Genomic DNA, 15,688 nt, shown 5'->3' with positions numbered 1-15,688 from the left:
CCTTTAGGGCCTTGGACAGAGGTGAGGGAGGAGGTGTGGGTGCAGGTTTTACAGTTCCTGTGGTGGCAGGGGAAAGTGCCAGGATTGGAGGGTGGGTTGTTTGGGGGAGTGGACCTGACCAGGTAGTCGCGGAGGGAACGGTCTTTGCGGAAGGCGAAAAGGGGTGGGGAGGGAAATATATCCCTGGTAGTGGGGTCTGTTTGGAGGTGGCGAAAATGTCGGCGGATGATTTGGTTTATGCGAAGGTTGGTAGGGTGGAAGGTGAGCACCAGGGGCGTTCTGTCCTTGTTACGGTTGGAGGGGTGGGGTCTGAGGGCGGAGGTGCGGGATGTAGACGAGATGCGTTGGAGGGCATCTTTAACCACGTGGGAAGGGAAATTGCAGTCTCTAAAAGGAGGCGGCCATCTGGTGTGTGTTCCATGGTGGAACTGGTCCTGGGCCTCCTTCACCGCCGCTCCCTCACCACCAGACGCCTGGAGGAAGAACCCTCATCTTCCGCCTCGGAACACTTCAACCCCAGGGCATCAATGTGGACTTCAACAGCTTCCTCAGTCCCCCTTCCCCCACCTCCCCCTAGTTCCAAACTTCCAGCTCAGTAACGGTCCCCATGACTTGTCCGGACTTGTTCTACCTGCCTATCTCCTTTTCCACCTATCCACTCCACCTTCTCCTCCCTGACCTATCACCTTCATCTCCTCCCCCACTCACCCATTGTACTCTATGCTACTCTCTCCCCGCCCCCACCCTCCTCGAGCTTATCTCTCCACGCTTCAGGCTCACTGCCTTTATTGCTGATGAAGGGCTTTTGCCCGAAATGTCGATTTCGAAGCTACTTGGATGCTGCCTGAACTGCTGTGCTCTTCCAGCACCACTAATCCAGAATCTGGTTTCCAGCATCTGCAGTCATTGTTTTTACCTTGTTGATTTTAAGCCTAGATATTGTCCACATCTTGTTGCATTTGAACATTAAATGCTGTGTTGAGTCACAATTGCTGCTGAACATTGCGCAAATCAGCACATATTCCCACCCCTGACCTTCTAAATGGAGCAAAGGTCATTGATGAAGTAGCTGAAGATGGTTAGGCCCAGGACACCATCCTGAGGAACACCTTTAGAGATGTCCTAGAGCAGCGATAACTGACCTCCAACAACCACAACCATCTTATGTGCCAAATCTGACCCAGGGTTTGCTTCCCAATTGCCAATGATTCCACTTTTGCTAGAGTCCTTGAGACCACAGCCAGTCAAATCCAGCCTTGATGGCAAAGGATGTCATTCTCACCCCACCTCTGGAATTCAGTTCTTTAGGGTGTAGGTTTGCTCGCTGAGCTGTAGGTTTGATATCCAGACGTTTCATTACCTGGCTAGGTATCATCAGTGGCGACCTCCAAGTGAAGCGAAGCTGTTTTTTCCTGCATTCTATTTATATCTTTCTTCTGGATGGGGTTCCTGGGGTTTGTGGTGATGTCATTTCCTGTTCGTTTTCTGAGAGGTTGATAGATGGCATCTATATCTATGCATTTGTTTATGGTTCTTTTGTTCATATTTGAATTGAGGCTATGAGGTCAGGAGCTGAGTGGCCCTGACAGAACCCAAACCAAGCATTATAGGTGGTGAGAGGTGAGCAGATGCTGCTTGATAGTACTGATGATAACAACTTCCATCATTTTACTGATGGAGTGTAGGCTGATGGGGCTTTAACTGGCTGGATGGATCTGTCCTGCTGTGTGTACAGGACATGCCTGAGCAGTTTTTCACATTGTTGGGTAGAAGCCAGTGTTGTAACTGTATCCAAAGAGCTGGGCTAGGGTAGGTAGCAAATTCTGGACCCCAAGTCTTCAGTACTAGTGCTGGAATATTGTCAGGACCAATAGCTTTTTGCACTATCCAGTGTTTCGACCAGTTTCAATATCACACAGAGTGAACTGAATTAGCTGAAGACTGGCATCAGTTATGCTGGGAACCACTGGAGACAGTTGCTCATGCATTTGGCACTTGTAGGATTGGCACATTGCTGGAAATGCTTTAGCCTCTAGCTTTGCTCTCATGTGCTTTTACCAGTTACATCAAACCTCCAATTCAAATTAGAATTATTATGTTACCTACTGTTACTTCTTTCTTCCTTTAAGCTTTTATCTAACCAAGTCATGTCTGACTTACTTGGCTCTTTGGAATTCAACATTTTAAAACTACATTTCCCCTTTAATACTCTTCTTCTTACTTGGCAATTCAAGTTTGGCATTGCCCTTTGTTATTTCCTTCCCTCCTAAGAAAGTGTATAAGGTATGAGCAGTTAAGGAAAGAATTAGGTTGAGTTTTGTGAAACAAAAGGTTCAGCTAAGCATGACACTGATCGGATAAGAACTTGTAGTAAACAGTGAGGTACTGGAGGCAAGGGCAGTGCATTAACAAGATGAAGAAGCATTCAGTATGTAACATCAGTTAACAAGGTGAGAAGCATTCATTACGTGAAGCCAGTTATTTGTTGTATAACGCCAAATGGCTTAATCTCTACTATTAGCACTTGCTGATTCTAACTGTCACCCAATCAATATGAATGTTGCCTTACCTGGATGCTCCTCCCTCTAAGTGACTATAAATTCCTTAAGAATCTGCTGTTCAAGAGAAGACTAAGACCTCATGTTCCCTATGCACATGTGACATGGTTCTCTCTCCCTCCAGTGCCCAGAGTAAAGATGAAGGAGGTAAAACTATACTGTTTGAGGGCTTTACTTCAACTGAGACAGGAACGGGATGATACTCTCTTTCTATTGCTATCAGTTCAAATTTTTCTGTTTCTAAATGAGTGTGAGCTAATTCTAATAGTGGCATCTCAATTTCAAACATCCTTTTTTTAAATTCTAAATACTGGCTATTCACTTTAAGCATCATATCCTTACAAAGATTCCACTTCTATTTCTACTTTTAGTTTATCTGTCTAGTCTTAGTGTAGCGTCAGCCAAAGATTTCAACCAATCCCATATAAATTCCATTTTCAACTCCCATTTTGATGTCAAAGCCTTTTGAACATTCTGCTTAATATATTTTCACGACTTCAACTTTAACCTTGACAACTGTTTCCTGAAGATTCAGAGATCCGTCCAAAATTCAATAAATTTCTACTTTACCGAGAGGCCTCACTTGGTTATGTCGTCTGTGGATGGTATCAATGGACAAATTTTCTCTTTGCAATTTCATTACCACTGTGGTCATTCACTGAAACAATCTGTACAATATTGCCAATATACTTAAAACATGATCATTTGTATGAACATAAGAATCAGAACGAGGAGGACATCTATTCAGACCTTTCAATAAGATAGTGAACAATCAGGTTGCAAACTCAAATCCACATTCCTGCCTGCCCCAGTAACATTTTACAGCCTTGCTTAAAAATTGATTCACTTCAATTTAAAGATACTCAAGGGAATGCTTTGACCACCTTTTTGGGAAGAGAATTCTAAAGATGAGACACCCTCAGGAAAAAAAACTAAACCACCTCATCGGTTTTAAATGGAAATTCCCTGACTTAGAACAATGACACCTAGTTCGATTTTCCATAGCTACTCTGTCAAGACCCCTCAGGATTTCATATGTTTCAATCAAAACTCCTTCCGAACTTCATGAAATAACTGAATTCCAGCTGATAAAAGCCTAACCTGTTCAACATTTCCTCATAAGACAAACTCACGCATTCCATTAATCTCATTGAAGTTTTCTGGCTACAATTGTCAGCCACCTTTCTGAGCGTATATTCTTCAGTCTGATTTCCATGTAGAATTGGAAGTGGAATTACTGAACAGTACCCACCCTGTTAGCCACACATCAGCTTTTAGCGCAGTGGGGGAACTCAATGCCCGTCTCCAGTAAAACAGGCAGTGATACTAATAATTATACTAATGAGTGACTTCCTGGCTTTTCCTTGTGTGATCAGCAAAGTTATGGGCCTAAGACAGATTAGGGAAAAAAACAATTTTTTTTAATTTTTTTTCTCCAGAAATATAAATTTTACAGACAGACAAAGAAACCCAGTGAAGCCTCACTCATATTGTCACTGTTTCTTACTCAATTGCTGAATCTCAAGTTTTCTTTCAGCATGCTTACCAGATGCGATTCGCGCCATCTCCCCTTGTGATACTTAGACTGTCTCACTGACATTTTTTGAGGGGGGCGGGTTGCATTCAGAACTTTATCCAGCATTGTCTACTTGGACTGCCACAACAGTTTCAGCCGTCTTATTGAACAGATGCCCTGCAGGTTGCCAGAATGAAACTGCCCTTCTGTTGTCATGGTTGCTTCCTTAAAAATTGATCCCACTTCTAGCCTCTTATTGTAGTTCACAGTAGTTTAACTAAACAGACTCAAACTTATCTCACCAGATAGCTTGTCTAGTAATCTAGACTAAGTCATAATTCCAAGAAAAGTCTAAATTGACCCATAGCTAGACAAAGTGTGAACCTTAAATAAAACAAGTCATAGTCACAGAACTGGAAAATTAAACTGGATTTAATACATTTCAACTTTCCATACAAAATTATCATTTTCCTAACACGCAGAGAAGATATTATACACTGATTTAAAGTAGGTTCCTGGGATTCATGTCGCGCGGTGGTAATATTCCTACCCTTGAACTATGAGGTGCAACAACATCTGAGCAACTTGATTTTTTTAAAAAATTTTTTTCATAAATTTAAAGAGGGTTCTTATGGTACGATGCTAACAACCCTACCTCTGAACCAGGAGATCCAGATTCAGTTTCCACCTGTTTTGGAGGGGTATAATACATGACGATGCTGTCACTTTAACAAGTTATTTTGTCCCAGTTTTGTTTTTTGAAGATGGGTTGGAAGACAGAGGCATCGAGTAGTCCACCAGAACGCTTAAAGCAGCAGCTTGGGAGGCCCTGGTGTTTTCAAATAAAAAATCTAAATTGATGTGGCTAGCTCTTACAGATCAGGGTTTCTGGGTTTTTAGGCTTAGCTTAAGCCGAAGTATGGGATCTCAGTTGGAAAATTCAGTGAATGTCTCCTGATGGCTCCTAAATTTTCTTTCAATGCTTTTCGTCCTGGACTGGATAGCTGCATGTGAGCATCTGGCTAAATTTTCCTTTTTGCCAAGGGAATGTACTTACGGGATGTTACTATATTAAAACAGTTAATTTCTAATAGTTTTTGTATCCATTATCCTGTTAAGGTTTCCAATAGAGTTAAGCTATTGTAGGCAAAGGTCACAACACCAGGTTATAGTCCAACAGGTTTATTTGAAAGTACAAGCTTTTGGAGCACTGCTCCTTCAGGTGAAGTGACTTCATCTGATGAAGGAGCAGTGCTTCAAAAAGCTTGCGATTCCAAATAAGTCTGTTGGACTATAACCTGGTGTCATGAGACTCCTTCTGACCTTGTCCACCCTCGTCCAACACCAGCACCTCCACATCATAAATTATTCTAAATTCCTCTTCCTTTGGTTGCATTTCAACTATAGTGCTTAAACAGGTTGGGTTTTACTTAACACCAACTAGTTTGACCAGTCACATTGCAGGTAGTTCACATTTGCCTTTAAAATAAGCTAAAGTTAGAGTCGAGGCTACCTTAAAGTCTTTTGAGGGGGTCTGGTCTGGTCCATAATAAATAACATCTCTGAATAGTTTGATTAGGAAATGTCGACACTGCTTTGAAGTGAAAGATGCCTGCTGACCATGTATTGAATTAATTCATCCAACCTTGCTCAATATTTGATAAGTACTTTATAATTCTGATCAGCTGTTAAATTGGAAGATTTCACCAACTAGTAGGTGACCATTAACTCTACCAAGGCCACATGAACCAAAAACTGGATGTTCCAACTTCATATCAATTTAGTGAATTCCCATCACAAAAACTTATGTACATCCATTTGAGCTTACCTTTATAGACCTTTGCATCATCACACAAGTGTAGAGTAAAGTAGGTGTCTAAAAGATGGGATCCATTCTTGTTAACGATATTTCGCGCTGCAATACTACGCAGATGTCGAAGCCGTCGCTAAATTAACAGACAAAACAGAAATTTCAAACAGTTAAATTTCTAATATTGGACTTTCACCAGGACCTTTTTTGGTTCTGCACAATTTTTTTTATTCAGTATCATTTAAGAAACTTCAAAATCAGTTCATAAAACATTTGTGAACTGTGTACAAGATTCATTATTGGCTTGTTTTGGCATATGCTCAAGGGAAGGGACGCAGGTTTTCCAACTTCTGCGACCAATCTCAATTAACTTTATTAGCTATACACAGGGAAAAAAAAAGCTAACTTGCATTTATACAGCAGCTTTCATGACTTCAAAATATCAATTACAGTCAATTAAGTACTTCTGAACTGCACAGTTCTGCAGGAGAAAGTCTAATAGCAAGATCTTAACAACAGCAATAAGTCTATGACCTAGTAACTGATTTTGGTGATGGTTGAGGTGTCAGCCAGGACAGTGCAGACTCTTTAAACACTGGCTTTTCTATTAACCTAACAAGGCAGAAGAGCATTCAGGCTTCATGCATTGCTCGAAAGACATCACTATCAGCAGTGTGGAAGTCATAAATGCGCAACTCAAATTCCCAGTTTCGACAATAGCTTAGATATTCGCACTGAAACTTCAATGATGTTCAACATCACACTGTCTGGATTTTCTGGCTACTTAAAACAGAACTATGACCAATGTCATTGCAGCATTAAACAGTGCTGATAAATTTTCTCACTTGGCCAAATTCAACATATAAACTCAAAGTTCAAGTTAAACATTACTCAAAATCCTCATGACAACTTAACACAGTAAGCAGCTTGCTTCACACAAAGTCATAAGTTATCAACAGTGACAATACTTCAAAAATAAAATCACATTATTGGACATCAAGTGCTTTGGGAGAGCCCAAAATTGAAAGAATTTACACAAGTCACATCTTTCAATCTACAATGAAGTATTTTAGCTTATTTTAACATAGCAGAACAGAATGATGCATTTGGAACTAATGTGTGCTCAAGTACATGAAAAGACTTGTATCTTGCAGACATGCTGAAGTTGCAGTACAAAGACAAGCTAATCTCTCAACCCCGAAGCTTAAGGGAAAAATCAAGTGGCCCATCACAAGATTGTAACTGAAGGTCCACCCAATGTGATCAATAGTTTAAATGAACTGAACTCATTATGAATAAAACAACACAAAACCTTCTCCTCTAATTAGTGTACAGGGAAGAGAAATCTCATGTTCGCACACCAGATTTTCAGACAGATGCACATTTGCTTGAGATGAACATTCTGCCAATCTGACTGTTTTGCTCCACAGAAGCTGTGATATAGCTTTCAATATGACTCAAGTATTATTTCAGATTTCCAAAATGCTTGCCATTTTGACTTTGTATATTTGATGTGATTACGAGAGGATATGATTTCAACAGGATTGATGTCTGTCACTTAACATAGTTCACAGAAGGTGCTCTGATGGCAAAACCCAGCAAAGAGGCAGTATAAAACAAGCCTGACTTTATCCCTTAAATATCAAGAATGCTTAGGCAAGCAAAAACTTGAGAAACAAACTTTTTCCTTCGCTTATACAGCCAAATTTGAAAGGGTCCTTATGCCACATGCAGCATTTAGTGTTTACACAGTTCCATTCTATCCTTTCATCTCAATCCCAGAAATATGGGCCTCAATCAGTGTGCAAACTATGGTTTCCCACAGACAGCCAGGATCAGATGCCATATTCCAGTCATTTATCAAGACAGCTTGCAATCACATAGCACTTTGCCATCCTTTTGGCAAGTACAGAAATACAGCTGTCAAATAACAAACTGATCTGTTCATATTGTAACTAAAAGAATAAACATTGGCCACTGCACTGGATGGAGTTTGGGATTGCATTTCCCAGTTCTTGCTCAAATGGTGTCATGGGATATTTTAAGTATATCAAAGTTTGCAGAGAAGGGCTTGAACTTAATCAGAAAGCTGGATGTCTGACAATGATGCACTCCTAGTACAGCACCAGATTCTGTCTGCAAAACTGTGTATTCATGTTTGAGGCTGTAGTGCTATCAACTGACCCATAGCTGTCAGCTCTGGCAACTGTGATTCAAAGAATACCAAAGTCACGACTGAAGATTAAGAGACACACAATTCATCTCATTTAGCCCCAAGTGACTACAAAACTACAGTATAAAAAAAGCACTAACTTAAGTAATAGTAATGTCACATAGACAGGAGAGAATGACAAGTACCTAAACATTTTTAGAACTAGGTTTTATTGTTACATGCACTCAAGTACAGGGATAAAATTAGTATAGCGAACAATGTATAAGGTCACCATTTCCAGTGCCAACTTAGGAACAGAAAAAAAAGGTACCCAGATACAAAATGAGCTCTATAAATTCTTAAAAAAAAACAAAAACTAAAGTCCAGCATTATAGCCCTTCTAAAGCAGACACGGGGTGGGGCGGGGGGCAAAAAAGCAGATGGAGCAGACGAATGTGCACTGGGTTTCAACTTGAGACTAATACAAGTCTTTAATACATAAAGATGGGGCATCACCAAGGAAAAGATATAACTGCTCAAAATGACCAGAGTTCATCTCATTCGCCAATCACCTTTGCAGTTCTTGCACAATACAGTGCTAACAGATATAGCTAAGGATAGCAATCAGTCTGCATCACTTGGATAATATCAGCTCCAACCAGAACTCAAGGAACTCCATGGTTATGGTCAAAGTTATGTCTCTGAAATGTGCCTTGATACATTTTAATTTAACAAAGTAATCTTCCATTCAAACACATGCACACACAATGCAGCATATTTGGCTTTAAACAACTTTATTTTCCAGAAGGAATTAAGGTAACAGAATAAATGAAACTCTTGACAAGTAACAGTAAAATTCTATTCCCAAAAGTTTCTATTTGCATATTAAAACATAGAAAAAGTGTGTTCTTTATTATATCTACAGGTTTAATATAACTTCATTCCAATTTCTGATTTGTGGAGTTTGATTGCCTCTTTCTTGAAGATACACATAACTGATCTGAAACTTGGTTTCAAATAACCCTCCGGTTCAAACTAAGTATTTCTAGTCTGGAATTGTAAAACTAAATTCCTGCATCGAGGTACCTGTTATAAACTAACTCCTTTGTCCTGGAGAAACTGTTCTTGCACCTATCTCCACCAGAGTGTGTCTGGAAAGGTTCAGTCAGCTGACAGCAAGCACAGCAATGATGTCTTCTGAAAACAGGTTAAATAGATTGGACCAGTGCTCATTGGAAAACCTAAGATTGAGGTACGACTTTACTGAAACATACAAGATTCTGAGATGGCTTGACAGGATACAAGTGGAGTGTCTAGCATCAAAGTGCAAAATCTCAGAGTAAGGGCTCACACATTTAAGACATGGGTAACAAGAAATTTCTTCTAAAGGTAGTGAATCTGTGGTATTCTTTGTCACAGAGCCATTGAAGTTTGGTCATTCAGTATATTCAAGGCTGAGATAGACAGATTTTTTGGGTAGGGAAGTGGAGTCGATCATCAAATCAACAGTAATCTCAGTGCACGGACTAAAAGGCCTACTTCTACCCTTGCAATTGATGGTCGACAAAAGCTCTCCACAATACTTTGGGTTCCCACTCCTCCCAGTCCCCACACTGTTCTAAACCCAAAGTGAATGCTTTTCAGTGTTTACTCTGTCCAATCATAAAACTCTCAATGCAAAGAAATTTCCATCACTTGAATAACTGCCAGAGGTTTAAAACCCTACAAAGCTGTCAAACTACCCAACTATATACTGTCTATAAAAAAAGGACAAACTCGATCAAGCCAATTAACTGCTCAATTAGTCAACTAAATGGTATGGCTGATTGCGTTGAAGGTGAGCGTCACTGACAAAACTATAACTTGCTCATGAACACTCATTTCAGGTTCTGCAAAGGTAACTCAGCTCGTCTTTATTACAGCCTTAGTGCAAACAGCCAAAGTTCCAGGGCAGAGGGCAGGGTGATTTCCCTCAACACCAAGATTGATCTATTTAATCCAATGTGGCATCAATGAGTCAGTGAAAAACAGGGACAACTCTAAACTGCTTTGAATTAGACAAACAAGAAAGATGGTTGTGAGGTCAAATTACATCACTGCAGGTATCCCTGAGGATTGTGACCAAGACTCAAGCACCTTCAATTGCTTCATTAAATTACCTTCCCAATTTCAAGGTCAAAACAGGGCTGTGCACTGACAACTGCCCACTGCAACTAGATAGAGGCAGAGGTAGTCATTGCTGCAAAACCTGGCCATCACAGGCTGATAAATGGCAATGTCAAATTTCACCATACAAATGCCAAGCAATAGCATTGTTAAGAAAAAGGCAAGATCAACCATCTCCCCTTGATATTTAATGCCATTTCTATCACAATCTCCCAGGGTCAACATCATTGAGGTGACAATTGACCAAAATTGGAACTGAAACTGCCATGTAAATACTGAAGGTTTAAGAACAATTCAGTGGCTGACAATTCTGCAGTGAAAATCACACCAACGTGAAGTCTGATCTACAATTTCAAGACATGACAAACAAGATTGAAAACACTGCCCTTTGCTGGATAATGACAGTTCCAACACCATGTGAGAACATCTTCCAATACAAAACAACCCAATCAATCAGCACCCCAAACATCAAATTTAACATTCATCCACAACTACAAGTCAGATGGACAAAGGACACATGGAAACATCACCACCTGGAAGTTCTCCTCCCCACACCATCCTACCTTCGAACTAAAGAGCCATTCCCTTACCATTTCTGGTCAAAAAGGAAGAACTCCCTCCCTACCAGCACTATGGGTTCATGCACACCACAAGAGCTGCACTGGTTTAAAAGGACAGTTCACCTACACCTTCAAGGCAATTAGCCAAGACAAGAAAGACTGGCCTTGCCAGCAGTCTACACAAACCACAAAAGATAATAAATAGGACCAGGAATCAATCGTTCTGCATCTCCCACGTTTTCCTCAAAACTTGAAACTTATTGATGCCCCTTCTCTCCCAGCCTTAAAATTTGCACATGGACACTGTCCCACAGCTCTCTGGGGCAAGGAGTTTAAAAGACACTCAACCCTCAGAAGAAATTCCTCATTTTAGTCTTAAATTGACACCCCTTTATTCAGACAATGCCTCTGGTCCAAGACACTATCACAAGGGGAAGGCCTTCTCAGTGTTTACCCTGTCAAGCCCCTTAAGAACCCAATGTTTTAATGAGCTCACCTCCCATTCTAAACTCCTGAGTGGAGTCCCAACCTGTTTAACCTTTGCTCATAAGACAAACCCTCCATTAATAGGAATCATCGTAGTGAACCTTCTCTGAACTGCAAACTAGAAATAGAATTTCCAGTCGCTTCTTCTCTATAATTTAGGAACTAATGTTTTTTGTAGCATAGTGAGCAGAGAGAAAGCAATGGCCTGGTTGTATTATTGCTGGATTACTAATCCAGAAATTCAGCTAATACTCTGGGAACGTGGGGTCCAAATCCTACCATGGCACATGCTGGAATTTGAACTCAAAACAAACCTGGAATTAAGAGTCTAACAATGACCATGAAACCACTGTCAAAAAACCAATCTGGTTCACTCGTGTCCTTTAGGGAAGGAAACTGCCATTCTTAGCTGGTCTGGCCTACATGTGACTCCAGATCCAAGGCAATGTGACTGACTTTCCTGCATTCTGTGCAATTAGGAATGCGCAATGAATGCTGGCCTAGGCAGTTCCTATGAGTGAATTAAAAAAAAAGGGGCGACAGGGAACTCCAACCAACAACTCAAATAGCAAAATTACCTATTCGAGCCGAGTAGTGACCTTTCAACCCACTGCCACTCAGCACTGGCATGATAGTTCAAAGTTATAGACATCCCAAAAGTCTTTCATGCCCCATTGACAGCATTCTGCCACTTTTAGTGGTAACACATTTCTACAGTGTCCCAGTTTCAGCACTTTGTATTCTAACCCCATACTTTATGTACTTACCTTTCTGTAAAACCTGAAACATTTGTTCAAATACTCAGTTTATCCTGCTCCGTTTTAGCCTCCACCAGCTTGGTTAGATTTGCATAACCTACAAATTTAGTCACTGTGCTGTGGGTACAGGCTCCAGATCACCAAGAAAGATAATAAATCAAGATCCTTTCAGAGGTATACAAATAGTATACTTGCTGGACAGGTAGCCCAACCACCTGGAGACACCAATTCCATCACTACAATTGGGATTTTTAAAAACTACACAAGTAAACCTGGAATAAAAAGCATGGTGCAGTAATGGTGACCATGAATATTGTGCATTATCACTCAAACCCATTTAGTTCACTCATGTCCCGTCAGGAAGAAAAGCTGATATCCTTGCCCAATCTACAGCATTTAGGACTACAGATCCAAGGTGATGGGGTTGACTGTTGGTAATATTCTGAAATTGCCAAACAATTATATGCTAAAGCTGACAGCTTAGCATCACCCTCAATGATAATTAGAGACTGGAATTAAGTGATGGATTGGCCAGCAACTAAACAACAAATCTGCAAGATCCCACTCATACCATTCCAGCCTGATGACAATCCCCCTTATCACTGCCCTCTCAATAACTGGGATGCCAATTACATGACGTAATATAACAACTGCTGAAATGGCAATACTTTATTGGATTAGTAATCTAGCTAAATGCCTATTGGCATGGTTAAAATCTCACTTGGAATCAAAAACAAAATTGACCTTTTAAAAAAAACACATTTGCAAGCAGCAGCTCTCCAAATGTGCACCTCACCAGGTAGCATTCTCCCACCTTCTCCCCTTCACTCTGCAGATTGTATGCTTTCAAGGAGATCAATATTTTGGCCTCAAGTGCTGTCTTTGGAAGAGATTCCACAGACTCGCCACTCTCTGGGTCAAGATACATCTCATCTCAGTCCTAAATGACTGACGGTCCTACATCCTTGGACTGTGACCTGATCCAGGACTTCCTAGTCTCAGTAATATTGTTCCTGTGTTTAGCCTGTTTACTCTTGTTAGAATTTTAACTACACTCCCAGTCAAACACCTCATTCTGAACGACCTAGTTTCCTTTTGCATGAACTAATTGAACTACCCTGCCCACATCCTCCGTCAGCTCATTTCAGACTCAAACCAGTCTGAGAGACAAAATTCTCCCCATTTCTTGGGGCTTCATTAATTGGTTGACAAATTTGGAAGTTAGTTGGTAACGGTAACCATAACATACATTCTCAATTATCTGCTTCACCGAAAGACTTTCGGAAAGGAAATCTACAGTCCTTAAAAAGTCTGTACTGAGGGAGATTCTGGAACTGCAGCAACATTGCGAAGTTGCTGTTGACAGCTGGTGGGTTCAAAGGCTATAAAGGATGATGGCTCTCACCAGTGACATCCACAGGCCAAAAGAATGGAAAATGTCTTCTGCTATGTCCCTATCAAGCTTTTCAAGAAAAATCAGGCAGTTAGCTTTTCAAGACGTTCACTAGATCAACTCACATGGTAGTCCTTTATAAATTTACCATATACCTTTTATGCAGTTTCCCCAAAAAGACTTTAATTGAATAAAAACAAACTCCATTAAAGTTTTTTTGGAAACTGCATAAAAGGTATATGGTGAATCTAAAAAGGACTACCATGTGAGTTGATCAAGGGAACGTCTTGAAAAGCTAACTGTTTGATTTTTCTTGAAAAGCTTGATAGAGACATACAAGACATTTTCCATTCTTTGGCCTGTGGATGTCACTGATGAGAGCCATCATTCTTTATAGCCTTTGAGCCCACCAGCTTGCTTCACACTGCTGCATAGAAGCCAGTGTTGCAACAGTATTGGAACAGCCATGTGAGGGTACAGCAGGTTCAGGAGCACAAGTCTTCAGTATCCAGTACCTCCAGCTGTTTCTTGATCTAGTGCCAGGCAAATCAAATTGCATGAAAATTAGCAATTGTTAGGGAGCTCTGAAGGTAGTTAGGATGAATCAGCAACTTAGCACTTCTGGATGAAAACGGTTGTACATGTTTTAACCTCATCTTTGCACTCCTACACTGGATGATCTTTTCATTCAGGAGAGAGATATTTGCAGATCCTGTGAATAATTGCCCACAATTATTCAGAATAAATAATGCAGACTAGAACTTAGATTTGATCCATAATTTGTGGCATCACTCAACCCAGTCTTCTACTTACTGCTTATTGTTTGACACAGGTCCACCACGTTAACACCTCTTTTAGGCACGTCTTGGACTGCCCCTAATATGCCCTCCTATACTCATCATTCATATCCACTTCAGTATGAATGAGTTATATAGTCACAGAGTCAAAGAAAGAAACCCTTAGGTCCAACTAGTCCATACCAACTGTAATCCCAAGCTAAACCAGTCCCATATCTCTCTAAACCTTTCCTAACCACATATTTATCCAAAATGTTTTCTAAATGCTATAATTGTACCCACATCCACACTTCCTCTGGAAGTTTGTTCTACACACTAGCCATTCTGTGTTAAAAAAATTGCCCCCCCCACCCCAAGTCTTTTTAAAATCTTTCTCCTCTCACCTTAAAAACATGCTCCTGGTCTTGGAAACCTCCACCTTAGGGAAAAGACACCTGCCATTCACTTCACTTGCATACCTCGTGACTTTACACCCCTTAACCTCCTGCTCTCCAGTGGAAAGATGTCCTCACCTACCCTAGTTTAAACCAGTAATGCAGATGATCAGAATGAAGACAACAGGATTTCATAATCCAAAAGCTGGTGTTTTCAGAGATGCCACCATGATCCCCCAAGTTGGTTCCTTGCATCAAATGCACAATTTATCACTGATTTGCTACTGTACAGCACTCAAACATTTACATTGTATCAACATCAGAATTGGAATAAACAGCCAAAATCAAACAAAATAAGTGAACCTCTGAACCACTATCATGGATCACTGGAGTCATGTCAAAGTCACGTATGTGTATTTGTAGCAATATCACTTCACATTAGCTGTGGTTTGGCAAACACCATCAACTTCTGATCATGCTTCACACTTTCAAACTAGTGTAACTTTACCGACAGCAACAATTATTCTTCTCATTGGGAAAAGTGTTGATGTTGCTTTTGCGCTCTGTTTTTGTCAAAGTTCTGCTTTGATAATAAAACAATATCTGATCACAGCTTGTTTGCACAGTTCTATGACAAGGTCAGATAAATATCTAAACAGTAATAAGTCACTCAGTTACACACAAAAGCATTGGAAGGTAGCAACCATCTTTCGAAGTAGTCATGAGTTTTCAGATTAAGTGAAATTCGCTTCAACTTGGCTCCACTTCCTACAACTGGTCATGTCAAAGGAAACACCTAGAAGGCCAATAAGTGTACCTAGTAGAGTGTAATCGAAATGAAGTGGTTTAAAAGAATTTTACATTCCAATTCAATTTTTACACATTAATCCAGTGCCAGCACCGTTGCAGGTCAAATTCAAATTGCAATTTAGACTCTGCCGTTTCATTCATGTCCAGAGACAGTTGTATGAGCGTGAGCCCACAAGTTTGTGAAAAACAGTTGATTGTGCAGAACTGTGCAAAAATCCAAGGGATTCAGCCGATATCAATATTCAGGATTTCTGTTCGGTGAAGAAACTACAAATGAGCTAGTGTCCTACATCATTTGATCAAAAAAT

The 15,688-nt window shown here is 40.4% G+C and overlaps 1 protein-coding gene across 1 annotated transcript in view; it reads right to left on the bottom strand.

The window, feature by feature from the left end:
* uvrag (UV radiation resistance associated gene) overlaps nucleotides 1-15,688 on the bottom strand; it is a 314,975-nt gene that overhangs the window by 281,420 nt on the left and 17,867 nt on the right. Inside the window, exon 2 of the mRNA XM_072576814.1 lies at nucleotides 5,903-6,020. Coding sequence (XP_072432915.1) covers nucleotides 5,903-6,020 — 118 coding nt within the window. The remainder of the gene's footprint in view (nucleotides 1-5,902; nucleotides 6,021-15,688) is intronic.

This window comes from Chiloscyllium punctatum, chromosome 9 (assembly GCF_047496795.1).
Source record: "Chiloscyllium punctatum isolate Juve2018m chromosome 9, sChiPun1.3, whole genome shotgun sequence".
In the NCBI taxonomy this organism is placed as follows: Eukaryota; Metazoa; Chordata; class Chondrichthyes; order Orectolobiformes; family Hemiscylliidae; genus Chiloscyllium; species Chiloscyllium punctatum.
The sequence above is the reverse complement of the archived record's forward strand: the minus strand, read 5'-3'. Positions and strand labels throughout refer to the sequence as shown.